General features: G+C 39.3%; 1 protein-coding gene across 2 annotated transcripts in view; it reads left to right on the top strand.

The window, feature by feature from the left end:
- DPYD (dihydropyrimidine dehydrogenase) overlaps positions 1–26046 on the top strand; it is a 336532-nt gene that overhangs the window by 255844 nt on the left and 54642 nt on the right. For both annotated transcript variants that reach the window (XM_041421778.1, XM_041421779.1), the window contains one exon: positions 15980–16122. In XM_041421778.1, the coding sequence (XP_041277712.1) occupies positions 15980–16122 (143 nt within the window). The remainder of the gene's footprint in view (positions 1–15979; positions 16123–26046) is intronic.

The following is a 26046-nucleotide window of genomic DNA, read 5'->3' as shown; positions in this document are numbered from 1 at the left end:
CGGCAACTCAAAGGCATGTGTCAGAAAGCAATTCCTATAAAATCATAAATTATTCTCAGACATAATATGAGAACAATTAGAGAAAATCACTATAGAATAGATTGTGATTGGTTGGAATGATTGCTTGGCTGCTGACCTTTCTCTGGTGATCACTAAATTAGGATTGTGCCAAGCTCTCCTCTCTCTGTGTGCAGGTGATGCACGTGTACATTCTGTCATTCCAGAAGAAGTGGGTAGGTATGTGGCCATGGATTGGAGCACAAAGAAGATGGCTCCAGGTGGCAGTGCTCAAGTAGGTTTGTAGGGCTACAAAGATTTGTGGCAGTGTAAGTATATGATGGATTAAAACCTGTATACTTGTTATGGGAGTTTAGGAAGCTTCAGTGTAGAAGGCAGAGGAAAGACCTGACAGAGGAAATAGGGACTCAATTCATGTGATTTCATGTCCATGTTCCAAGCTCCGTGTTGCTGATGGTGCAGAGCCCATAATCATCTTTCCTGCTGATTCCATACCTGAATCAACAGCAGGGCTTGTGGTACAGGTGGTACTTCAGAGTGATCAATGAGACAAGTGCCTTCTGTGGAAATTATAAACTGTACCTGTCACTCAGAGCAGAAACTCTAATAATTATCTCCCCCCTCAAAAAAAACCCCAAAACCAAATCAAGAATCTGGTAGAATTTGTGAACAATTCTGAGTAACAATTGTATCAGCAGAGGTTAAAACCCCTGAGTTTGACCTGGTGTGTCGAAAGCATGTTCATTTTTTTCAGTATTACTTTGTGTATTGATTTGCTCTAGTCACCAAGTGGCATATATTGTCTGTCTATACCCCATATTTATTCTGTGGAGGGCATATTCTCATGTGGACAATAAACACATTTTTACATTTATGAAAAAAACAGCATCACATTTACAGATCAAAATCAAAATAGGAGCTAAAAATAATTAGAAAAGGGACTTCTCATTTAACATTTACTAGCCTAGAGCTTCTTCCTGTTCTTCCTTCTCTCCGTGAGACAGCCGTGCTTGCAGAACAGGCTTGACTGACTACTGCCTTTCCCCATCACTGTGGGGATCCTACCACTGCTGCCAAAGCACCCCAACCTCTCTATTGTGTGTGAGCTCCTCCCTCTGGATCAGCAGACTCAGCAGCCTCAACAGCTTGTGCATCTCTGTGAGGATGTTGAGGCTCTCACCATTCCCACCCCTTACAAAGTGCTTGATTGATGTGTTTTAGAAATGGGTGAAGAGAAGGTTTCACAGTTACATGGAGGTGTGCTTGCTGGGAGTAATCCTGTTTAAGGATATTTTGACAATCAGGTACAGGAGTTTAGGAAAAAAATAATGAATTACCCTTGGAACAAGTTTAAATGCAAGGCATGTGTTTACACCAATCAGCATCAGAAGGATGTACTTACCTCATTAGTGCTGATATCCTGCTTCTATGTAGCTTTGAAAAGTTCTACCACTGGTTAGCTATGATTTATTATGAACTCACCAGGGAATACATCTTTATTCACCTAAATCCTGCTAACATTCTGTATTTTCTAGTATCCTGCTTGAATAAGGAATAAATCCTAATGCCAACTTCACACGTAAAATACAGAAGAGCAGATTTGTTTTACTGGGTAGATTTTGGATTTGTACTTCACTGGCCAATGATTACCAGAAGCATTTATAAATGTATTTCACAACCACAACCATCAGAACATTTTTTTTAACCTTTCAAAAGAATGCATCTAATACACAGTAGTCAGCTAGGAATCTGCATTTTAATGTGCCTTTTCATGCAAGCACCTCATTGTATACAATGAGCTGTATAAATGTCCTGCTCACACACAGGATATACAAACATATCCTACAAAATCTTCTAGGGAACCTGCTGTAGAAATTCAGTTTTCCAGTTTATGATCAATTTGCAGTTTCTGCATTGCTGGGTAATTGAAATTGTCTTTCCTATGAACATGCACCATATAACCATCTTCCCTAAGTGCCTTTTAAATCCCAGAAGACATTCGTGGTCAGGGATTGAGCCACTGTTATTTGGGGTAAGTGAGAGCCGAGGGAGACCTGTTGAGCCCAGTATCCCACTGTTCCAGAATGAGAAATCCATTGCAGATACATAGAGAGGGTGTTTTTAATGGCATGAGGTCTTCCTGTAGAATGTGTGGTACCGAGGTAAGGCTGATGCTGTGCTGAAGAACTTTGTTATAGGCAGCTCAAAATGAGAGGAAAGCTGTGTGGTTTTTGCAAGCAGGCGTGTCAGTGAAGACATAGCTAACTGTGTTACAGTAGTGTCTGTCCATTCTCAAATGTTTCATGACCCCACTGAGCGACCTGTTGGTTTCCAAGAGTGTGTGGTTACTCCAGTCCAGAATTTCACTGGACAGAGTTTATCTTGCTGCTGTCAGCTATTGCTCTGCTTATGCTGTTAAGGCCATGCCAGTTGCTCACCTTTGAGTACTCCAGAATTGGCAGTGTTTTCACCAATTTTTGGAAACATGCCCACTCAAGAGCTGCTTAGCTTTCAATAGTGAGTACTCAGAGAAATCATCTCATTCTAGGCACTGGTAAATTTTGTGCACTTGCAGGGAAGGTATTGCCAAACAATACTCATAAGAATCTGTTCCTTTTTTTACATGTAAAAGGAGAAGTTTCTTCAGAATTTATTCAAGGTGGAATTTGAAAAATTCAGACTTCCAAGGAAGATCTCATGGCACCTTACTTTGTCAAGAAATTCTAGAAGAAGTCTACTATGTGGTACATTCTGATTTATTGGTATAATGGAGAGGTTGTTTGCATCTTTGTTGTTTATAAAAACGCTTTAGATGATCAGGTCTTGGCAGGTATCCAGAAAGGAGGTAAATCCTGCTAGATGTAGGGAAGTCTTGCTCCGTCTTGTTGTGGGGAGTTTTAGTGTAGAGTTCCCTTCTGTGTGGGGTTGGCACAAAGTTTTCTTTCTGATGTGTTTATTTTTCTTTTCTTTCAGGCTTAATATTTTACAGCTCTGAGGACATCCCCAGCTTACTGTTAGAGTCAGATAGTGTAAAAGGGTCCTAAAAAATGTGACTCTTACTCTCTTTTGCAAACTTGAACTTTTCCAGTGTCTCCACTGTCCTTTGCTATTTCTTTCTGTTTCTCATAAATGCGATACACTGAGCCAAAGGCTAGCACTGAAGGCAAGCAGCAGTGGTGCTCTCTCCTGCCTGTGCTACCTGCACTGCCCTCCTGAGCTGTGCCACTGCCAGGTGTGTCTGTGTCCCAGAGTCCCCCGGGGCTGTCCCAGAGGGGCCATGCTCGGAGAAGACAGCAGATGGAAGCAGAGGTGCTAACCAGGTACAGCTGAGGGTTATCCCCTAAGCATCAGGCACTTCACTAGGAGACTTCCCTCTCATCCCTGTAAGGAGTCAGGCATTCTCAGAGGTGGCTTCCTTTCTCGCTCCATTGATGCAGCAGAAATTTGAGGTTAGTATATTCTTACATACTAGTATATGTACTGCTGTCAAATGCCTAAGGCAGTGTGCACCTACATTTTGCGGTGAATTTCTAGTGGTTAGGCAAGTAAATGATGCAGGGTTTACTGGTGCAGCTTAGATTTCTCTTTTTGAAAATGCAGGTGTATGCTATTTTATCCCAGTCCATTTTCTAATCTGCTGTTACAGGAGAAAGTGATGTTTTTAAGCTTGGCATTCAAATATCTTCCAGTCAGTTAATGTAAGCATCTGGTGGTTTTATGTATTTTAAAAGTCCTAATAACAGCATTGCAATCCCTTAATGCTGTTTCTCACATTCTTGTTACAGTAGGTATATGACACACATCTTCTGGTTTAAAAAGCTCAAAACAAATTTTAGCAATTTAATCTCAGTGTTAGAAAAAGGATCACAGCAGCTGCTATAGTATTTTGTATTTATGCTAGTTTTTGTAAAGATTCATGACATACTCTCTGGGAGCTAAATATTGACAACCATGCTCTGGCAAGCAAGATCAAGCTTGGTCAGTTAGCACAGCTCAAGTCTCTGCATTGACACTGTGACCCAAGTCTGGAAACTATTATCCTACACCATTTATTTTGGCTTTATAGGTGATTCCGTCCACTTGAATTAGGGATTTCTGCTGTATTTTTAATACTGTAACAGTGGATTCATATTTGATTTAGGACCACACTACTTGCAAGGTTGGTTATACATCTGTGTTTGATGACATCTTCAGTAGTGTATTGTGTATAGAATCACAAATGACAGCATAAAACCTACATGATTTCAAACCTACAAGCCAGAAGTAAACATTGAGCATAAAATAATTTTAAAATCACATTTATCTTTTAAACTGTAGAACAAACCATGTCCTAAAACTGTGGGTCTATGAAAGCTATTGATCAAAAGTGAAGTTTGGATGTGTATTCATTATGGGAGGTAATTTAAGAGATTAATTTTTTCTGTGTTCTGTAGGTAAAAAGAAAAATCCACTTTTTTACTGATTCTAAGAGCAACATGTTTGTAATGCTTTTAGTTTACTTTTTGAATTTCTGAGTAAAGAACTTAAGCCAATTTGGGCTTCTAGTAAACTTGGCATATGCATTAAATTGATTACCAGATGCATTGTGCAACATATGGCATTGTACAGCCTTTGCGTGCTTCATAGTATTTTCTTAAATTACCATCATTTGTTTTGATTCCAAAAATGCACTTGTCTCAGCTTTCTAGTGCTTTGGACTTAAATGCAGGCTTTCCAGTGCTGAACAGATGTGTAAGAGTTGCACACAGAACATTTATGCTTTTGTGAGTCTTCCTCTTCGAGTTTGCCATACACAGTATTGTGTCAGTAATAGCTCATGCAAATATCTTCATTTTGGTATGTACATTGATTGCCTAAAATAACCTTCAGAATTCTAAGAATTGTACACAATCAAGAAAAACACAGAAGCAACACAGTTTTTCCAAAGATACTGCCCCCAAAGTGAATTGTCCATGTTTTCTTTTAGGTTAGAGAAATACGGGAAGGATGGAGAAAATAATTTCTTTATGGGTGACAGCAACAGTCAACTACAATCCTGTATGCTTATGTGAACCCCTGTATTTCCATGCTTGAGGCAGTGGTGTGAAGGGCATAACACTTCATCCATGCAAACACACAGAATAAGGTGCTTGGCACATTAGTATGTAGTTTACTTCTGAGAGGAGACAGTTGATTTACAAAGCATACTTCTAAAATGTTACCCTTTAAATTACAAACAGTTTTAGAGAAAAGGGTAAGGGGACATTCTGGGACAAGGGACAAGGGATTTGTGACCAGGAGGACCAAATGCTGCCTCTTCTGCTCAGGTGGAATTGCTCTCTTTACGCACATTTCCAGGCCTCCCTGTGAAGTCTTTTTATTCTGGAAGATAAAAATATTATACTTTTGTATAGCATTTGGATATCCTCTCCTAGAAGGCATTGTGTCAGTGCCAGATACTGCTGGTGTGTGTTTAACAGTAGCAGTGTGTGTTCTGGTCAGTATTTTAAAATCAACAAACGCTTTGTGGGCCCCTGGCTTTCTGTTAATTGGCTTTTACTTTGATCACTGAAGACCAACAAATGCAGTTTAGGAGTTGTGTTGCTACCATTTTTCTTCAGTGGAAGCTGAGGGGATGAGTAAGTACATCAATTAAGTCCCTTACTCACCCTCTGAGCTACCCTCATTGGATAATTAAAGTGATCTGACAGAGCAATACACTAAATTCCCTTGCACGCCCTTCTGTTGCTCTGAATACATCAAACAAATGAATATTTAGGCCTATTAATGCTGTTATTTTTTATTTATGCAGAAAGCAGAGTTATGATATGGGTGTAAAATTTCTTCTTGAAATCAGCACTGAGTTGTGTGGCTGGTCACAAGGAGGACTGATATAACCATGTTTTAATTACCAACCTTCAGTGATATATATCCAGAGCTAGTAAAGACCTCTCCAGATAGGGTTTGGGCTTCCTTTATTCCACAAATCGTTTACACAGCATGGACAAGCAATTATTTTGCTTTCCATTATGCCACTGACTCTTCAACTTTCAGTATGCTCTCAGCTAAAGAAATGGCATGAAATTTCCTATAATTGTGCAGGTTATAAAAAAGAAGAAAACGAAAACAAAATTTAAAATTGTTATTCATGCACATCTAAGGCCTCAACTAAATCTGAGGTATCACCTCTCTGTTGGAGGGGGAGTCTTTTTCATTCATGGAAAACTAAGTGTTGTCCTGTAGATTTCATTTTTTAAAAAAATCACAGAATAGGCTCAGTTGGAAGAGACCCTCAAGGATCATCGAGTCCAGCTCATAGCCCTGCACAGCACCATCCCCAAGAGTCACACCATGTGCCCAAGGGTGTTTTCCAAATGCTTCTTGAGCTCTGTCAGGCTGGTGCTGTGACCACTGCCCTGGAGAGCCTGTTCCTGTTCCACTGCCCATCCACTCTCTGGGGCACGAGTATTTTTTAATATCTGCCCTAAAAAAAAATAAAATCAAAGTGTAAAGAGCTAAATATTTACAAACTTTTGTACCTGGTTATGAAAGTATAATTATTAGTAAGCCTTCTTGTGTAATGAGTACTACATATCTGTCATACAGTGTTTTAATGTCTACAGTAGTTATTAGCTGAATATTTCCATTCTGTGAGCAACTGCCGTTCTTGAAACTGATTGATGTTTATGAATAAAGCACTTTTATTATGTGTTGCCAACCTCTGAGGACTAATCTTATAACCTGCAGTGCCCAAAAAGGAGTGATGATACCCGCTCTTTCTGGAACTAATCACATCTGAAGAAAGTGAAAGGCTGAAAACATTGTGGGTTTTTTCTGGAAAACTTTAATTGCATTGTAGACTATTCTACTACAAAACGGTTGTAGTGTTTTATCTGACAAAAGTGATGTGGTGGGGGGGAAATAATTTTACAGGAAGAGACATGTTTGAATATAGGCAACTAACACTGTGAAGTGACTTGGCTCAAGGCAGTGAATTTATTTGTGAGCTGATGAAACTGTGGTCTCAGTTTTTCATTGTCTGGCTGCAAAACAGTCTTCTGATAGGGCATGCTGGTTGCAAAGTCTTCTCTGACCTTTCATTAGTTTGTTTTGTGGGTTTGTGCTCTGTCCATTCTGACCATCAGATCTGCAATTTCAGAGAAGAAAAAGTACAAGAAAAAGAAAAGAGAATGCTCCTCCAAGTGTTTATCTTCTTAAAGCCACACAGTCTTGCTAGGGCCTAGAAAATCTTTAATCATGCTTTTAAAGTTTTTCAAAGGAGGAAAACTGCAAGAAAACATTACAGGCAAGTTAGTGGTAAATATTGCTCAGAGAGAACTCAAAGTTTGTGGAGGTTCTGTGCATATTTTGTGCATTATTTAAATTTCTTCATCCTCATCCTGCCTCTGTCCCTTAGAGACAGATGTATAAAGGCATAGTGCCCTCTGGCTCCAGTGGGAGCTACCAGAAAATGGGAACTTCTTGTGCTTTCCTCCCAAAATAAAGCAGAGAAAGAAACTGATGCTAGCCAACACTGGCCTATAATGTAACATCTGAGTTCAGCTTGTAGGAGCAAGTTCAGCTGCTGACACTAACCTAAAGTCTCAAAGCCCCCAATGACTATATTTGTGCTTTGGAAACCACCTAAAGATGGAAGATTGCTGCTCCAAAGACCCATCAGGTTCTGTATTAAAATTAATAAGGCAAGTCTTGAGGTGAAGAATCCTCCCAACAAACTGTTTTTTGTAGGTAGAGTGAAAACCCAGATTATAGCTGGTCCTGCAACAATCATGTCCCATCCAGCCCTTGGTATCAACAGCTCTAGGTTTTGCTCTAGATCACATAAATCTTCGTCTGCCCAGATGCTTTTGTGTCAGAGTCAGAAACAGCAAAGTGAAATTCTCAAAAGCTCCCATGCTTTGCTTCTTTTCCCAACCCTACCGTGGTAGCAGTAGCCTGTTTCCCAAATATCCCAGAAGACTCTGGCATGGCACTTCTTTCCAAATGATGACACAGCCCACCAGCTTACAGGCACATGCAGATCCCCACGAACAGTCAAGGTAGGTAGTTTCCATTTATTGCTGGGAAGAAAAAAAAGTGTCAAGTAACTTCCTACTCATCCTATGGCAAGCAGAGTAGGGCTGTGTGCTTCAGCTACCTTAGGTATAGCTATCAGTTCTCCTACTCTTGGTTGTGTGAGTCTTGAGAAATGGGAAGTGTTGAAATAAATGGCTATGATACACATAGTGTTGAAATAAACATTTATTTTAACACATTGTATGTGATGAGCCATTTATTTTAACACTTTTCACTTGAAGTGTTGAAATAACAGGTTTTATCAGGGGACGTGTCATCCACTGTTTTATGTATATGTGAATATGGAAATACATCTACTGAGTGTGCATGTATATATATACTCACACAGATTATATGGATATGTAATAATAATATGGTAGATGTGTATGTAGACACTAATGCACAGGCAAATACAGTGTTTTCTACTCAAATTGAGTCTTTTGTTTCACAAAAATTTGTGTTTGTGACATATTTTTAATATATCTATGTATCTATAAATAGATCTAAATATATTGGTACATAAAATTGTTTATTACTACATAATAGCAATGTTGAGACATCTGTCTCTTCTCTATCTGGATGAGATAGATAAAATAGAGGGAGAGACAATAAAATAGATAAACCTGAAAATAGGACAAAGATTAACTTGAGTTATGTAAAGCAAGAAAGAAATACTTTATCTGAGCTTTCTAGTTATCTAGGCCTGGTTTCTTTAATTTGCTATAGTTTCTGAAGTTCTGCATCCCTTTCTGTGATGGACTTCTTAGGCAAGTGGTTATCAAACAGCACAAGCTATGAGTCAGGTTTTGTATATGGCCTGAAAAGTTGTTGTACTTCATTTTTCAGTAATTTTGGCTTTTTAAATACAGTGTAGGAACCTCAATTTCCTGCTCAGCAGGCAGTCACGTCTCTTCCAGTGCATCCTTACTTGTACTAAATTGCCTTTTTGCAGTTAGAATTAGGTATGTGCTGAAGCCCTGGCACAGACATGTGGGCATACACGCACCCCTGGTTCCAGGGTCGTGTTGACCGTGGTGGTTGTTATGGAGGTTAAAACCAGCTCAAACAAAGGTAGCACTGCCAAGGCTGACAGAGGCAAGGCTGGCTTTGAACAAATCTGTAAACAGCCAGAACCATTTCTACCACACTTCAGGTTAAATGTCAGTCTCTGCATTGGAATAAAAGGGCAGCAAGCCCTACCCCGTGACAAAGTGAACTACTCACATCTTTTGAGGGGAAGAATTCAGCAGGAGCTCATTTGTCCCTTTGAGATGGCACAGTGATCTTGTCTTCTAACTGGGTGAAATTTTCTAAATGGGCTGTTCACTGGCTCTTGTGCTGGTCCTATTCATGTGTCCTTTTCCTTGTATTGTGTCAGGAGCTTACCCTGGCTATTAGCACTATTTTATTACCTTTTCATTGCTGTTGTATTGTTATTTGTTTTATTGATTAGCACTGGCACTCTCTGGGTAGCAGGCAGGGTTGGTGCTGGCCAGGGGAGGGTTGCAGTGCAGAAGGTGCCAGACCTCCTGCAGCAGCACCAGCCCCACCACCCTGGAGCAGCTGACTCGGGCTGCAGGTCGTGCTGGGCAGCAAGAGCAAGGCAAAGAGAGGGCTTCCTGAACCAGCCAAGGAACACGGAAAGCATTCTGCCAGACAATTTCCAGCTCCAAGTCAAACCGAAGTAAAAACCATGAGTGGAATTAAATAATGAACGTGTGATGAATTGCAACAGAAAATGCTTTGCTAGATTTCATGCTGACGACCAGAAGTATCGACTTTTTGTGAATCTGTAGTTTTCAGTGAGAGAATGGCTTTGTTAGGAAATGTTTAACCACTTCTTTCAGCATTCACAAAACAATTTGTATCTGTCCTCTTGGTTTTTCCTACTGAAGTTTGATATGAGTGAAAATTCCCCCAAGTCTCCATGGGTAAATAATATTTACAGATAAGAAAAATTTAATTTTCCCCTCTCTCTTTCTCTGATTCTAGCCTTTTTTTTAATTGAGAGAATTCTCTGATGAGTACTAAACATTTCTTGAATGAGAACTCTGGTGATTTTATGAATTTTTAGCTGAAAGAGCATAAATAATCATTTGTATTAATTAAAAAATGGCAAAATTAAATCCTAAAAGGACACTGATTTTTCTCTGTGATTATGGACGTTCAAGGCAGTTTTTTTTTCTATTTGAGTACATTTTTTTTAAAGGAAATATGAAGGAAAATTATTGCCTCTTTTTTTCCATTCAGAGGTTGGGTTCAATTATGTATGTATCAGAAAGAGAATCACATCTGATGTAAGCTTTGAAATTAAGAGGCAGGGTCAACAGTTATCAGAAGAACTATTGACACACTATCAGTGTGTCCAGATAGTCATGTTATGCTGACAAAAATCCTGTCAGTTGATATGGTATCAAGAGTCTGCTATAGCAGAGTTTGATAGAAGTTCTTTCAAATCTGCAGAATCGTTCACTTTATTCTAAAGTCTTGTGAAAAAGTCCTGACTTCTCTGTAGTCAGCAGAACCTTTGCCATTGATTTGGTAGAGTTGGTGCATTGCCCATCACAACTTTTGAACAACACGAGACACTGAGTAGCCATTGGTTTGATGGTAGGCTGATTGATGTAGAGATATTCCATAAAAGGACTATTCCCTTGAATTCTCCATTGGTACATGAATAACTGAAATTTTCAGTTGGAAATAGCCAGAGCCTGAGTAAATAGTACATTATTGTTAGTGGTTTTGGCAAATGGCTATTAATGAGTAATAATGGACTGAAGGACTGACCAGGCAGGGAAACAGAAAGGGAGCAGTGAGAAGAGTCCTTTCTGGATCCTCAGAAGTGCTAGGCTGTGCAACATTTAGGCTGTGGCAAGGTCCATCCTGCTCTTGCTTTCTGGGAACTTCCTGTATTTTTAGTCACTAAATATTGTGTCCCATTTGCAGATCTCATAACAACTGTGGATAGTCTTTCTCTCTAAACACGTTTGTTCACTGGGTTTTCTTCTGCATATAAATGCATTCTCTGGTCATTTTGAAGGATGTGTCTGCTACACTGTTTCATTAAACTGCTGCGTTATCAGGTAATTGTTTAAACATAATGCCATAGCACTATCAAAAGGAAAGGTGAACTAATGGCATTTGCAAATGTCAGGGATTATCTTAACACTTTTATTATAGTTTATAAAAAGTAGGTTCAGGGCATTCCATGGCAATTATTTCCACAGAAATTGGTTATTTAAATAAATTGCTAATTATCTGGATATGACAGTATTGAAAACCCTGCTAATGAGTTATTTGATAAGTGTAGCTTATGGTGGCCACCTACAGGTGGCAGAAAGAAAGAGCGAGCAGAGTAATTGCAGTCGGAAGGAATGTGATGCAAATGGTTTGTGTGTAACCTGCAAGTTTCCCTGGACTGTTTGCAAATGCAGATTATGTAAAGTACTTTGATTGCCAGTATTAGGCAGCATATACACTGTGCAGAAAATGTCTTAACAAAGAATTGTTTCCTGGGCTTTTTTCCTGATCTCCAAACTTTCTTACCTACTTAATTTCTGAAGCATTGGGTTGATATCTACAATGCCTGAACTTTTCCAGACCATTTTCCTTGTATAATGCCTTTCATCCAAGTTTATTATTTGCTGTCATTGTGTTCTTTTTTCATTATCATGATTAATTTTAACAGTCTGGGGCATAACCATGTCAGTTTTCTTCCAAGAAGGTATCTACAGAGGGAGGAAAGGTGATGTTGCTTAGATTTGGAGGCTTACATTTTTTAGAAGCTCAGACTTTAACAGTGACTTACGAGTAAAAAATTATGTATCAGCTGCTTATTGTTTGTAATATTCAGACTCAGTGGTTTAAATCTCAAATTTGTAATATAATATAATACAAATTAAAAAATACTTGTGAATGCACAGAGTGGGGAGAATTGACCCAAATTCATTTTTATTCCATCTGGTATCCATAGAAACAAATATTTGGTTTGGGTTGATATACTATCCAAAGATAGGAAAGTTTGCTTTCCTTTAAAATCTGTTTCTCTTGTTCATAGAGAGTTTGATAAAGACCACTGAGACTGTTTCAAGATTCAGACTCAGTAGTACCAGTCTGAATTTACTCTGTTGGCTGTTTTTTAATGGACCGGGATCATCTTTACTTAAAGGCCTCATTAGAGCTACCTCATTGCATTGAAAACTTTAATATGCATCTAAAACTTTAAACTACCAAATTGGTCCAATATATTGAGAATGTAGCCCAATGTTCAAGACGTCTGAAATTATTTTTCTCCCATTGGTGGATCACTGGGATCAGAAGATCTGAATTGTTTCTGCTAGGAATTCCCAAATTGGGTTGTTTGAAACTTAACACCAGGCTTCTTGAAGAAAGTTTGGCTCTCAAGACTCAATCTAGTGAACACTTTTGGTATTTGACAGGATCAAGTCCTCTCAGGACTCCTAGTACTTATGAAGTCATAATAAAACATGTGTCTTCTAGCATTGGTAAAGGGTGTTTTACTTCCTAAGGAAAAACAAACAAATAAGCAGGTATATTATCTTTCATCACTTTGTCATCAGCCTGCTATCCTCAGTGGACAAGAGCAGTTCTGCCTACCTGTACTGATGAGGGAGAGAGATTTGCTTGATGTATGTCCTGCTTCTCCCTCATGTTGTGCTTTCACGATTGGATTTCCTTCACTGATAGTCTGAAAAGTCTTATTTTTAATAAATAAAATAAAGTAATAGAGAAAGCCAAAGCTCTTTGTTTTAAGGCAAAAAAAAAAGTCAGGGACTTTCACATCTTGAAATTATTTCATTGTTCATGTCTTCCCATAATAGCAAATATTTGTTCCATAATTAATGAGACCTGAAAGAGTAGCTTTCAACATAGAGTAGCATGTCATCTCCATGAGGTATTTTTCTGTCTTTCATGTTTATATCTCACTCGCCTGCCTGAGGTCTTGATGAATGGACTTTGTTTATTAAATCTCATTATTTTGCAGCAAGGTAAACGATAGCCACATCTAGCATCTGGTAGCAGCTGTAGCACTTCTATCAGGAGAGTACCATATCAGCAGTTTCCTCAGCTACGGGTGCTTAACTAGTGGAATTACAGATCCCAGCGTGTCAAAGTATGTGGTAGATGCTTATCTTTTAGTATGTGAGCTGTCTTTCAAATGCATGCTGGATTTGGATCTCAGCTTCTTAAATACCATTGGATTTATCAGAAAATGTTCTGCAAATTCCCACTACTACTTACAGATCTTTTAAAAGTTGGCATTAAATCTCCTTTATTTCAACCTTTTTAAAACTCCTTCTCCGCAAATCTCTGTAATGGAATTTATTACCTTCCTATGTATTTGTATGAGAATGCAGGAATATAGAGATTGTTAGTCAAATTGGGTATTCATTTCCCTTTTTTTTTTCTTTTAAATTTGCTTTCTTTTTTCAATAGTTTGGCATTACTATTGTTTCTATTGTTTGCATTGGTTTTTTTCTTTAATCTGGTAGGCTTTTCACCATTTTGTTAGGCAGTAGGATCTCTATCACAAGCAAATCACATTGTATTCCAGCCCAGCAGCTTTTGCTACAGGGGAGGAAGCTTCTGAACTGTTGAAAAAATGTAAGGGAGAATGGCTTCAGCTTATGTTGTGCTTGTTCCATATGAGCAGAATAATTTAAAAAATGCTCAGATAAATGGTGAGACCTTAGTGATCCCTCTGATTGTCATTACATCCATTTATTTACTCTCATCAGAAGCACTTCTGAAATGTTTTTAAATTCATTTGGGTGAATTATAAATGAATGGAATACTTTTGCAATCATACCAATTTATCACTAATTTACTAATCACCAAAGTAAGTAATAATTCATATTATGAATATCAAATTCAGCTAGTACTAAGAAGTACCTATGTTCCATAATAAAATCTAAGTCTCATTGCTAATTCTGCTAGACTTCATTGAATCACATGCTTGATTTCTTTGGGCTGGATGAAAGCCTTTCTGATTACCTATTGTGCTGAAACCTTAAATAAGCTGTCATTTGGTCCTTTTGCTGGACTGACCACTGTACAGAAACAGTCATTTAAGTGAGAAGGGGGCTAATTATATTCTGGAAATATTTTCTTATGGAACTCTTTACTGCAAAATATCTTTAAGGCCAAGGGTCTACAAGCCTTTAAAACCCATTGAAAGCAAACTCTTAAGAGTTATATTGGGGTTAGAAGTATATAAACCTTCATGCCTCAGAGAAGATTGGGAAGAAATTTCCCTGTAGCCACATGATTTCAGAGTTATGAGTCTCTGTATTCATTCACCTTTCTAAAAAACAGCTACCTCATCACACTCAGATTCTGGAGCTGTGTTAGCCTGAAAGCAGTGTAGCAAATCTGATGCTTACTTCTAGCTTAAATTTCAAAAACTGAATATTTGAAGAATTTCCTGAACTACTGTTTTTGATGAGATTACTTTCAGTGGTTTTGGCTGCATAGTGTATGTTTTGGCCTGTATACCTTCCAAAAGACTTTATTTGTAAATCTATCAGAGCAAACAGTGTGGTTTCCATATTTTTTTTTCCTCAAGCATATCTCTAAGACTGGACCATTAATTATGTCTTAATATTTGCTCTTTGGACACTTAGCAGTCATCCTCTTTTAAAGAATTGTTCTGTTCCTTTCAAACACATTACAATCCATCCAGCCCAAACAATGGGAAATAATCCCTAGTGTCCTAGGGAAAGTTTCTGCTCAACTCCAGATTCTTTCTATGATCTATTCTTTTGAGATCTGAGATTCTTTAAAGCAGTTTTGGTGAGATTTCACATTTTTATCTGTCAGGCTCCAGTTTTCCTGAAAACATATCAATAGTGCATCTTGGGTTAGGCTGTCCCTTTCATGTGCATAAAGTTTATTTGCTGTTACCTCATGTAGTACTGAGGGGGAAAAAAACTGCCTGGCAGCCACAGCCATACAGGTCCTGTGGGAGTGATGTGTCCTCTTACACTGTTGTTGCCCTACGATGGTATCAAATTATCCTAAAGCTTCTCTAAATTAAGTAGAAATTCTAATATCGTGGGGGTTATCTAGAGAAATCCCAACTAGCCTTAAAAATAACTGCAAGTGTCATCTATCTATGCTGTCCCTCATTTAATGAGCAGCATCTGTAGGCTTTTTTTAATACTTGCATACCATCAGTAGAATGTAGTCCAAACAGATGCATTGCAGACACAGTGTATTAAGAGTTTATTCATAATCTTCTAAATATAGCAGGGGGTTGTCTGACTCAACCTCTGTGTACCACTTGAAATATGAGCTCCAGTTTTGGAGATACTGTCATAAATGAATATACTTTATTCTTTTGAGAACTTGACTATCATATTAATTGTTAGAGGGGGCTTACTTAAAGAATTTTCTTAATCTACAGACATGCAGAAGGGGAAACAAATAAAATATTAAATGTCAAGTGCAGTGAAATGGCACTTTTAAACATTTTTTAGTTGAATATAAGTAAATGAGATGTTTGCTATTAGTTGGACAGCATTTAGGTTCAAAAATCAACCTGATTCTTTATGTAGAACCATACAAAGTGTACTGTATGGTAAAGTATTGCTTTCTGTCTCAGACATTGTTAGACTTTGTTTTAAGCATCAGCCAAAATGGTCAAGCTAGCTTTGCATTGTTTATCTGAATGTTTCTGGCATTTTCTGTATTCCAGCCGGATGCATAAATTGCTGTACAAGTGTTGATACCACTTGCAACCCACTTGGTGCCAGTTTATAAATGAATATAACCTCTGCACCTCAGAGTTACGTGTTAGCTGCTGGTGTTGCTGTACCTTGAGGGATGTGCAAGTTCCATCAGGGCCAGCTGGGGTGTTGCTGACCCGCTGTCTGGCTTTCTGCAGGAAATGCTATCCGGCCCATCGCCCTCCGCGCGGTGTCCGCCATCGCCCGTGCTCTCCCGGGATTTCCCATCTTGGCAACTGGAGGCATCGATTCTGCTGAGACTGGGCTTCAGTTTCTGCACAGTGGGGCTTCTGTCTTACAGGTACCGCTTCTTTCTTTAAAATGTTACTGTTCAAGTAACTGTGATTAAGATTATAATGTGTCTTCCTTTCAAACATTTAGGTAGTGTGGAGTTTCTACCATTGAAAATAATTTTCATGTTTTTCACTTCATGCTGCTTGCTAAGAGACATTCATTTCACATGGAAGCGGAGGAGGAGCTGCCAGAAGAAAACTTTGGGTGTTCCAATACCAATCTGGGAAACAGCTAACCATGAGTTTGTTAGTACTTATTATCTCTGGTTTAAATGATTTAAAAATTTAAACATCTCTCTCCCTTGTCACACAAACAGGGTTGACACAGAGTTTAGCTCGACCTATCTGTTCTTCCCGTAGTCTCAGTTTTTCTTTTCTGCAAAGAGCCTTCTCAAGGTGAGAGGGCTTCCAAAGAGTACTATGTTGGTCTTGCAGGAAGCCAGTTTAAAGTGACTTTTGTTTATGCAGGCATCTGTGTCCCTTAGGGGTGTTCATTGGAACAGGAGGTGCTGGCGTTGCACTGGAGTGAGGTGCTGGCCACACTGGCATGGTCGGTTAGTCTCTGTCATGGAAGGAAGTCTTGGTGGCCTCATATTACAGGCACCAGGAAACTGGCCGAAAATCAGCCCCTTGCCTCTCTGCCAGGCATGTCAGGGCACCATTGCAGCATGCATGTTAGACTGGCTGAGGAGCAGGTGGTCTTTATGTGACATTGTTCCATTGTGTATTGTTACATTCTGGTAGATGTTCCTCCCCTTTATCTGTGGATCCCACCATAGACAACAGCAGCTGTGGATCCCGTGAATATCGGCTTTGTGTCACTCCATGGGATGACTAGAGTAGTTTCATTCCCACAATTCACTTTGACATTGAAATTAGATTCAGTGTGACCATCCTTTTTACACAGCTACAGTGACTGCTGCGATTAGTCATTTGTTTGCTGTTTCACCAAAAAAAAAAAAAAGCCAGCTCAATATTTTGGTTTGGTTGATTTTTTTAGTGCACATCAAAGTTAGCATCTCTGGGAGCTGAAGCAGAAGGCTGTTCCTTTTTTATAGACTTGATATGTTCCTTGGATTTATTAATACCATTTCCTTTTTTTTTTTTCAGTTGTATTTAAATGATTCAAACTTTTCTTTTTCATGGGCAGATAAGAGATTGGCCTTTTGTCTGAGAGCTTCTTCCATATAAATATTAAGTAATGGTGCAAATTGCCGGGCAGTGTTTGTCTACAAAAAAACCCTAGGATTGGCAAGGATTGTTTTTAGTTCTCTAGAGGTATTTCATTTGTTATTGCTAATAGAGTTGCACTTTCAATGGCTCTGTCTGCAGCAATGTTGCATGATCTGAACTACACAGAAAGAAATGATTTTCTGTTCTATGTCTGCTGTATCTGTTTCTGGATGACTAAAAATCAAGGAGTTTAATGTCCCTTTTGCACTTCTATTTTATATAGATTGTGTAGCTGTTTTGTGTTTTTTTCTTTTATTTTCCTGTTGGTTTGTCCCAGTGGTAATGGGAAATTCTGAAATATAATTTCATGCAGACATCCCAGTCAGTGCTGGATAGAAAGACTATTTGATTTACAAGACATTAATTATTGTTTTCTTTGTAGTAGTAATCAAATTCTCTGAAACTGGCTTCCACAAATTACTTGGATCTATATAGATCTTTTGCCCTGTGCAGAACAATTTCTCTTTTCAATAAATTTTTCTCAGAGTTGCTGAAAAAACTCTCATTTTGTCCTTAGGTTTCACCAGTTTAACTTAAGTCATCTCTAGAACTGATTTTAAACTCCTCTGGATCAAAAATATCCTCAGTTTGAGTGATTTATTTCTGCTTCACTAAAGTAGGGAAGTAGTTTAAACTAATCTCAGATAAATAAATTCTAAAGTAGGTAAGGATCTGAACTAGTTCAATTGCATCCATTTTAAAATAAGTGTTTAGTAAGCTTCATGCTAGATTGTGAATAGAGGCCATAAGTCTTTCCCTCACGATGGGAAGGACAGATGGAAAGGAGAAGGAAATGAGTAATCTCTATATAAAGTCGTTAAAGAAATGCACTTATTGGGACTAGACTGCAAAGTATTGGCTTCTCAGATGAGATACATTGTAATAGAAAAAGACAGCCTCATCTTCGCAGGTTGTCTTTGGACCCTAATTAGGATTATGAGGATCATTTCCATTGTTTTCCTTCTAAACAAGGTCATAAAAGTAGCCAGCTAATATTCTTTTCCCTGAATCCCAATCTCACACATGTCCTTGGTATCAAATGCCCGACTTGCTCCTTCAGCAGCCACAACCTCGGCTGCCTATGGCTTTGACATTCACTTCTGTTTTCTCAGTACTGACATACAGAGTGAGTACAGAATTTATAGATAACATCAAATAAAGCGATCTACTAAATGATTCAGCATTTAGGATTCACTGCATAGCAAGTCCGAGTTAAGCAGGTAGAAGGTGGGACTGTACTGGGCGAATTCTGTATGTGTGTGATAGCCTTATCTAAAGTATCTGCTTTAGATACTGTTGGAGGTGGTTCTGAAGAGACACTCAGACTGACACACCACTGCACATTTTGTGATCTGACTTCACATTTCCAAAGCCACAAAGATGCCTTGTGACTGATGCAGAGGCAGGAAGCAAGCAGCCTGGGCTTTGGTAGTGATGGAGCAGCCTCTGTGCTCAGCTGTGCCAAAGAGGCACGGGGGTGCTTAAAACTGGGCTGTGTCACTGCTCTCAGCACCCTGTCAGCCAGCAGTGCTTGGGAAGGGTAGGGACTGCCAGGGCATCCAGCATTGCACATGGTCCCCTGCTGCAGCGTAGCTCAGGCTGTACTGATCTATCCATGGAGCCCAGCCTGAGAGCCTGGGACAGCAGCACTTGCTTGGCCACTGGGCGTCCCTTCCTTGTGTCCCAACAGGTCCTGTGTCTTCTCTGCCACGGCAGCAGGACATTCGGGGCCTAGGATAATAAGGAGGCTTTGTGTGAGTTGATTTAATTGCAATGTAGCATATCTGTTAGAGGATAGGTTTATGAATAATAAATGTTCTTCCATTAAAAGCAAGATCAGGTTTTCCTCTTCAGATATTTCACCTGCAATCAGTTCTCCATAATTTTTTCCAATTGCTTTTGTTTTTAAAACACGGGGATTTATTTTCCATTTGCAAAATCATCATACACAGGAATGCAAGTCAGGAGTCAGGTGGTAAGCCATATTTTGCTGTATGCCATAACCACCTCAAGTGGTATTAAGCAGGTATATTAGGAAATGGTGTGGGGAGGGAGTTTCAGTAATCAAAATATGTTCTATCCCCTCCTTTAGAAGATGGAGGACAACATCTTATTGTTCACAAAAAGGTTTGCATGTAAGGAATTTTGCAGCAGCTATGGAAAACAAACTAGGTTATTGTAGTCAGTATTAGCTGGGCTGAAGATTTTAGACAGCAGTTCAACAGAGCATTCTTCCACTTCATGGACTTCAGAAACACTTGCAAAAAGACCCTACTTGGGTCTTAATTGCTCCTTAAAGATGCTGAAACATTTCAGTCATTCTTCAGCTGATTCCATAGAACCAAAGGTTTTTAACATACCTGAATCTACCATCCCCTTTTCAGTACAGGTATGAAAGTTAAAAAAAAAATAAATTAATATGGGGATAATCCTGCACTCATTGTATACCAGGAACTCCAGAAATGTCTAGAAAGCACCTTTCTGTGATACAAGTCATTATTACAATTTTCCAGTGAAGCTGAGGTATTTTATTTGTAATTTAAGTAAGCTTTTTTTAAAGCCCCAATTTATCAAAATTAGATGTATATCCAAAATTTTTGCATGTTTTGCAAAAATATTTGAGATTTACCATGTTATATTGATGGTTTGTTAGATTTTTTGCAAAGTTTTGAAAGAGACATACATTTTTTAAAGTCATCTTGCTGCAGGAAATTAAAATGGGAAACAATTATAGAAAATTCAAGGGGAAAGAGAAAATGCATTATGGAAAAAGCAATAAAAGCATAAAAATATTAAAGTAAAAATCACTTCACAGTAGCCTGTATGATTCAATTGTAGATCAATATTGTGTAGTTAATGCATTAGCAGTAGAGCATTAATTTGCAATTACAGCAGGTGATCCGATCCTCTGTGTTCTGTCCATTGACATAAATGACCTTTTGTTGAAAGAGATTCTGTAGTCATTATTTCTAGCAGATGTAACTAAAAAAAAAAAAGAGTAGAACAAAGGGGTGCTTTCTGAAGTATACTTGCTTCATGGTAGAACCTTTCAGCATTATATTCTGGTATGGAATACTTTGTTCACCTGGAATATTGGTCATTTTCATGTAACAAATATGGATTCCTTTTCAAATAAATGTCTTTTCTCACAAAGTATGGAGGTCACACATGTCCTCTGTTGCAGACAGGGATGTCTGTAAGCAATGATTTAAAACCCAGCAATGATTTAAAAGCCACCCATGGAATGCTGCTTCTCAGTGGGACAGCCTGTGGCTTTGCCCTGAGCCCTTTTTTGGATCCACCTTCATCCTCCCTCATCCCCCTGTTGTCCCGGCTGGGATGCAGTGCCTGGCAGGGCTGTTCCTGTGGGTGCTGTGCTCTTGTCCTCACCGTGTTGTGTCCAGCCCATGTGCACCTGCTGCCTCCAGGCCTTGCCCCATGCCCCTCCTCATCTGTCAGGCAAGGGAGGAAGGTGGGAGAGTGTCCCCACCGCTGGCAGAGCTGCCATGAGCTGGATCTGCCCTGGGCCCTTCCCTCCTGCCCAGCACCACCTGTGGGTGGGACCTCAGGGATCTGAGGAAGAACAAAACCATTCTGGAAATGGGCCAGCCCATGGCAGGAAAGCATTAGCGATGAGTTTTGCCTCTGTAAGATAAACTCTCCCTCCAACATGAAACACAGTGGTTTTTGTGAGACTGCTCGTGGATTTTTAATATTTTCAACAAGCCTTCTTGTTGGTATCTCTTTGGAACAAAAGTCTCAAGGGATTCAGGACAATTTGATTATTATTTTTTCTTCAGCAGCCTTTTCACTGAAGCATTTAGCTAAGAGATTTTTATAGCAGCAGGATGGCCCTTTTTGTGTGAATAAACAGGCTTTTCCATCACAAAATCATGGGCCTTGATCTATGAGACAGTATTTTTATTGTATTTGTGCAAATGTGAAACCCTGTAAGGAACTCTATAATTTTTTTATGGCTACAGAACTGCAAAGTAGAGATCTGGTTCTCCATGCACTTCATTACTCTTCTTTTCAGTCCATGTCAGTGTCTGTTGAAGTCAGTGAAGACTGATACTTTAGTTAAGTGAGGATTAGATCAGGCCAAAAAACTCTCTGCCTGGAATTACTATTCGTGCCATTTAATGCAGTGTGAAGAACTAAAAGACATTCAAATCATGGGAGTGCAGAGCAGGGGAGTGAGGGAGCTGGCCCTGTGTTTTGAAATTCCAGGTTAAGTTTCTACTGATAACCATTGGGGAAAAAATACTTTGTCTTGCAATGAATAGCCATGATTTTGAATGCAGACAAAGAGTCCTTTGTCTCAGCCCTGCATGAGGAGAATGAAGTGGAGTAGATTGCTGCAAGTCTCAGGCAGCCACAGAGTGCCATCAGTGTGGCAGAGCAAGGCTGTGCTTCTCCTGCCTGGAGTCCCAAAGAGCCCACCCTTCCTCTGCCCGCTGCCTGTCCTTCCCCTGGCACATGGAGGGAGCACAGGCTGCAGGCTGTGCTCTGTGCCAGGCAGAGAGTGCTCCAGCCCAAGAACACTTGGGCACCAGCTGGACACTGTGAGCTTTCTGACACAGGCTGTGGCTTTAGGTGTAGAAGAACAAAACCTTTCTGTACAAAGCTGTCCATGACACAGAGAAGTTGGGGTGCTAGACCTAATTTTTCTCTTATGATTAAAATTGATAAGGGAAGAGTAGGTTGCTGAATGCAGTGCCAGGCTACCAAAATGATATGAGACAAGATTTAAGGGTTGGTACTTTAGACCCACCAAGATTTTTAAGAAGAAAAATGCCACTTAAGGCAAAACCACTTTTCAGATGTAAGTCCTTTGATTGAGATAAGTGTGGTCTCCTGTAGAAAGAGCAGTATTTAGACTGTATTTCCAAAGAAACTTGATAGGTATTTGTACATCCATTTGAGTATCTTCTGTCACATTTGAGCTTTTGTGGCCATTTTCACTGAAATTTGCCAGAACGGAGAGTGTATTACTCTAACAAATTCTGAGAAACAGAAAAGGCAGAGGAGAGAAAGTAGCTGCATTCCTTCACTGTAAGCACAAGCACACTATGAGCTCACCTTTATTAGACCTCTGAGAACCCACATGGGACAGCACTGTGTCAGCCACAGGAAAGGCTTTAATTGGCAGTCACACCTTATTAGACGTCAGAGAACCCAACCAGGAGACACAGAGCTGCTGGAAGCCAGATATCATTAGCTCCACTGCTCACAGAGCCACGCACTGAGAAAAGTCTTCAATGGATACAGCACTGAATGGTGTGGCCCTTCTCTGCAGAGATGAAATTTGCAGTACATGCAGAAACAAAAGAGGGAACAAAGTGCTGTTTGAACATGTCGACATAAAATCCTAGTTAAAATGAATGTGAAAGAGAGAAAAGAGTTGGGGCAGACATACCCAAGCATTCACTTCTGAAAACATTTCATTATTTTCTGGCTTTTTCCTAGCCCAGTGCTAATTACAGAAATCCAACTTGTTCTCAACTGTCTGTCTTTGCTAATAAAACAAAAAGTAATTAGTGGACTGCTACACTTGCTCCTTTACAGACGACTGGGAGAGAAATTGCTAATTGATAGTGAGACTCTTCTGTGAGAATTTCTTTTAAAGGAAATCAGAATTTGTCAAACAAATCCAATCTATAAAGTTTTTTTCATTTAGTAGTAAACCTTCAAGTTAGATCAGGTTTTCATTACTGATTCTTACGTATTGTTTTGCCACTTTTTATGAAAAGTTGCAATATTCAAATCACATTGTAAAGTTACAGACTAAATTCAACACTAATAATGCCTTTTATTTTGTACAGTTTTGCATTAGTTCTACATTTGGAGCTGCTATGGGGAATTATCTATTAGTTTTCCTTTATTTCTGCTCATTTCACCAGCTAGCAAATGAAGTCTGCATAGATAGGATTGTTATTTCATAAATTTGTAAGAATGAATTAAAGCTCATTCTGTAACAATTGCTATTTGTCATTCTCATAATGAATTCTCATGCAAAGTAGTTTCAACTATCACTGTATGGTAGTAATTATTTACTAACAATTAGGTCTCAATTGAGCATCAGTTCAAATGCTGTCCTACAGCGTGACTCCCAGCCTCTGCAGGGGATTTTTCTCCTGGGGACAGTGGGGCTGCTCCCCTTTCCTGCCCTGCCTGGCTGCCTACCCTGCTTCTCTGGGTCTGGCGACACAGGGACTTTCAGAATTGAGGGGATGCAAGAATAATTGCTTTGGCAATATGTTTTTCTCCATCTCTCCCAAGGATCCACAATATTCCTTATCCTTTGAAAGCCTAGTATTGCTGCACCTATTTTTAATGTGGATTCACACTATTGATGTGGACTCGTGCTGCTGCTCTCTTGCATGAGCAAGCACAGAGCTGTTCTCCATGTGGACGAAGCACATGGTGTGAATTGACACTGTTTTTTTTAAAGTTTACAAAGTAAATGCAACATGGAGATGACTCTTCACAAGAGGTTTGGTTAATTGTTGATTAACCAAATTATAGGCAAGTTGTTTTACTCTGCTCAGGTTGCTTTCAGACATAAAGGTAGCTCTGTTGTAGATTGAGTTCCCTTGAGTACATGTGGAGGTGACTGGAAATTGAATCTGAAACTGTACTCAGCTCCTTGTTGGATATTGAAAATAAATACAAGGCAAGATAAGCACAGTGGAAAATGCTGTTTCTTTATTCCTTTCTGCCATCCCCAATAATGACTTAGGAAAATTCCTGTGGGGTTGTTTTTGTGGGGGGTGGGTTTTTTAATGTTATATGTGTTGTAACTGCAGGGGGCTTGTTTTCCAAAAAGGGAGAACACAAAACATTCGGTATTGCAAAGCTCTGTCACCAGAGAAGTTCTTGGAAACACTGTCAGTCATACAAAGAAAACACATTTAAGAAATTTTCCTTTTTATATCATAGAAGCTTTGTTGATCTTTCAGGCAGAGGCTGTACCTGGCAGTGAAAGGAAAAAAGGGGAAGCAAGCAGTGGAAGAGGTTGTGCTCAGGGAAGGCATGGTCCTGGAGCCCGCACTGGCACAGGAATGCACTGCTGTGCGGCTCAGCTGGGGCTTGGTGCTGGGCTAGCTGCACTTTGGTCACTGATCTTTCGCTTTTCTCAGTGGTAGAAAAATGGGTTTTCTGCTAAGGAAGGAGGGAGCAATAATTTTTTTCCTGTTACAGCACAAGCCCCCTGACACAGCTTGATCTGACTGATGAGGGGTTCTTTTATCCATGCAATTAGAACAAAAGAAACAGGGAAAGCAGTGTTTTTCTAAATTGTCATTTTAGAAGCTGGCAGTACACTTAAGAAAGGGCTTAACTTCCTCCAATATCATCAGTTATGTTGCTGCTTTTCCTGCTGATATTTATTGTTTGGACGGAGATAGGTAAAACAATCCCTAAGGAAATGTGGAAGTGGGTTTTTATCTCTGACACGAAGGATTCGCAGGGTCAGAACTATTTTGTTCACATGAATCTCACTCTTCAGTGGACACAGCAGCTGCTGCACAAATTCATACAGGCAAGCTGATAGAGGATGAAAGTAATTTTAGCTGAAATATAATGTGAGAGTACTAGAGGGGAAGACTCACAAGGATGAGGGGTTAATCATTGCAGGACTGAATTGAGGTTCCAAGATGGAAAAATTGCTTTTCTGTTCGATTTTGAGAGGTCTGCAGCTTTCAAAATTCTGGTCACAGGAGGATGTTCCTCAGTAGATGGTTCTCATTAGAATTTGTTGAAAATTTCTTTGAGGGAACTGTTTTTCATTGACAAATTTCATTTAATCAGAATGGATCTTAAGTTCCTGCTGTGTCTGATTCAGTGTCCTGGGGTGAACACTGAAGGTCTACCCTGGATCTGTTAGGCATTAATGAGACTGACTGTTGCCAGTGATGAGGAAATAGTTATTCTGTCACAGGGAAGTTTAAGCATGGAAAACTTTTCCAGTTTAGACTGATAATCAAAATTCTAAAAACGTGTGGAATTAGCACATTTAAAGACAAAAATTTTATTTGGGTGAATCAAATCTGTTTCAATCTTTTTGCAACATATTTTGGTTTTGACCTTTTCATTCCAATTAACTTGGATTGCAAAACAGACATTTTCAAGTTAAATGTAGCCTTTGCATTCCATGTTGTCAAACAGCACATATTGGTAATTCTGAAACTCTTTTCCACATGATTTTCCCAACAGCATTCTTTTCTGAAAAGGGTGCTTTCCTAGCACTATGCTCATCTCTGACAAATGCACCTTTCCAAAAATGGGATAACAGACCAAGTTAGTTCTAGAGATGATGGCGTTTGTGTTGGCTTGCTCTCAGAAAACAAAAACTTAAAAACACTGCAACTGCTGTGTAATTCTTGATTACTTTTATCATCAAACTACCAGATCTGAGTAACTTAATTGGTACCTGCTATAGAAATTTCTTTGGAGTTGAAGGCTATGGCTTGTGAAAATGGGTCAAACAAATCCACATCTACCTGACACAAGTGGTGATGCTGCCCCAGTAGCTGCAGAACCACTGGGAGAGCTGAATGATTTCATTTTCCAGAACAGTACTTATAAGACAGAGGCAAGATCTTTGGGTGTTAATAAATGAAATATGGTGTGATATTCAGCATGTATTCAAAGATGGTTGTGGAACCTCTATATGGACTGTTTACACAGGGGAGTTA

This window comes from Onychostruthus taczanowskii, unplaced genomic scaffold, assembly GCF_017590055.1.
Source record: "Onychostruthus taczanowskii isolate IOZ18803 unplaced genomic scaffold, ASM1759005v1 scaffold7, whole genome shotgun sequence".
NCBI lineage: Eukaryota > Metazoa > Chordata > Aves > Passeriformes > Passeridae > Onychostruthus > Onychostruthus taczanowskii.
Note: the sequence above shows the minus strand (reverse complement) of the source record. Positions and strands in the feature narration are given on the sequence as shown.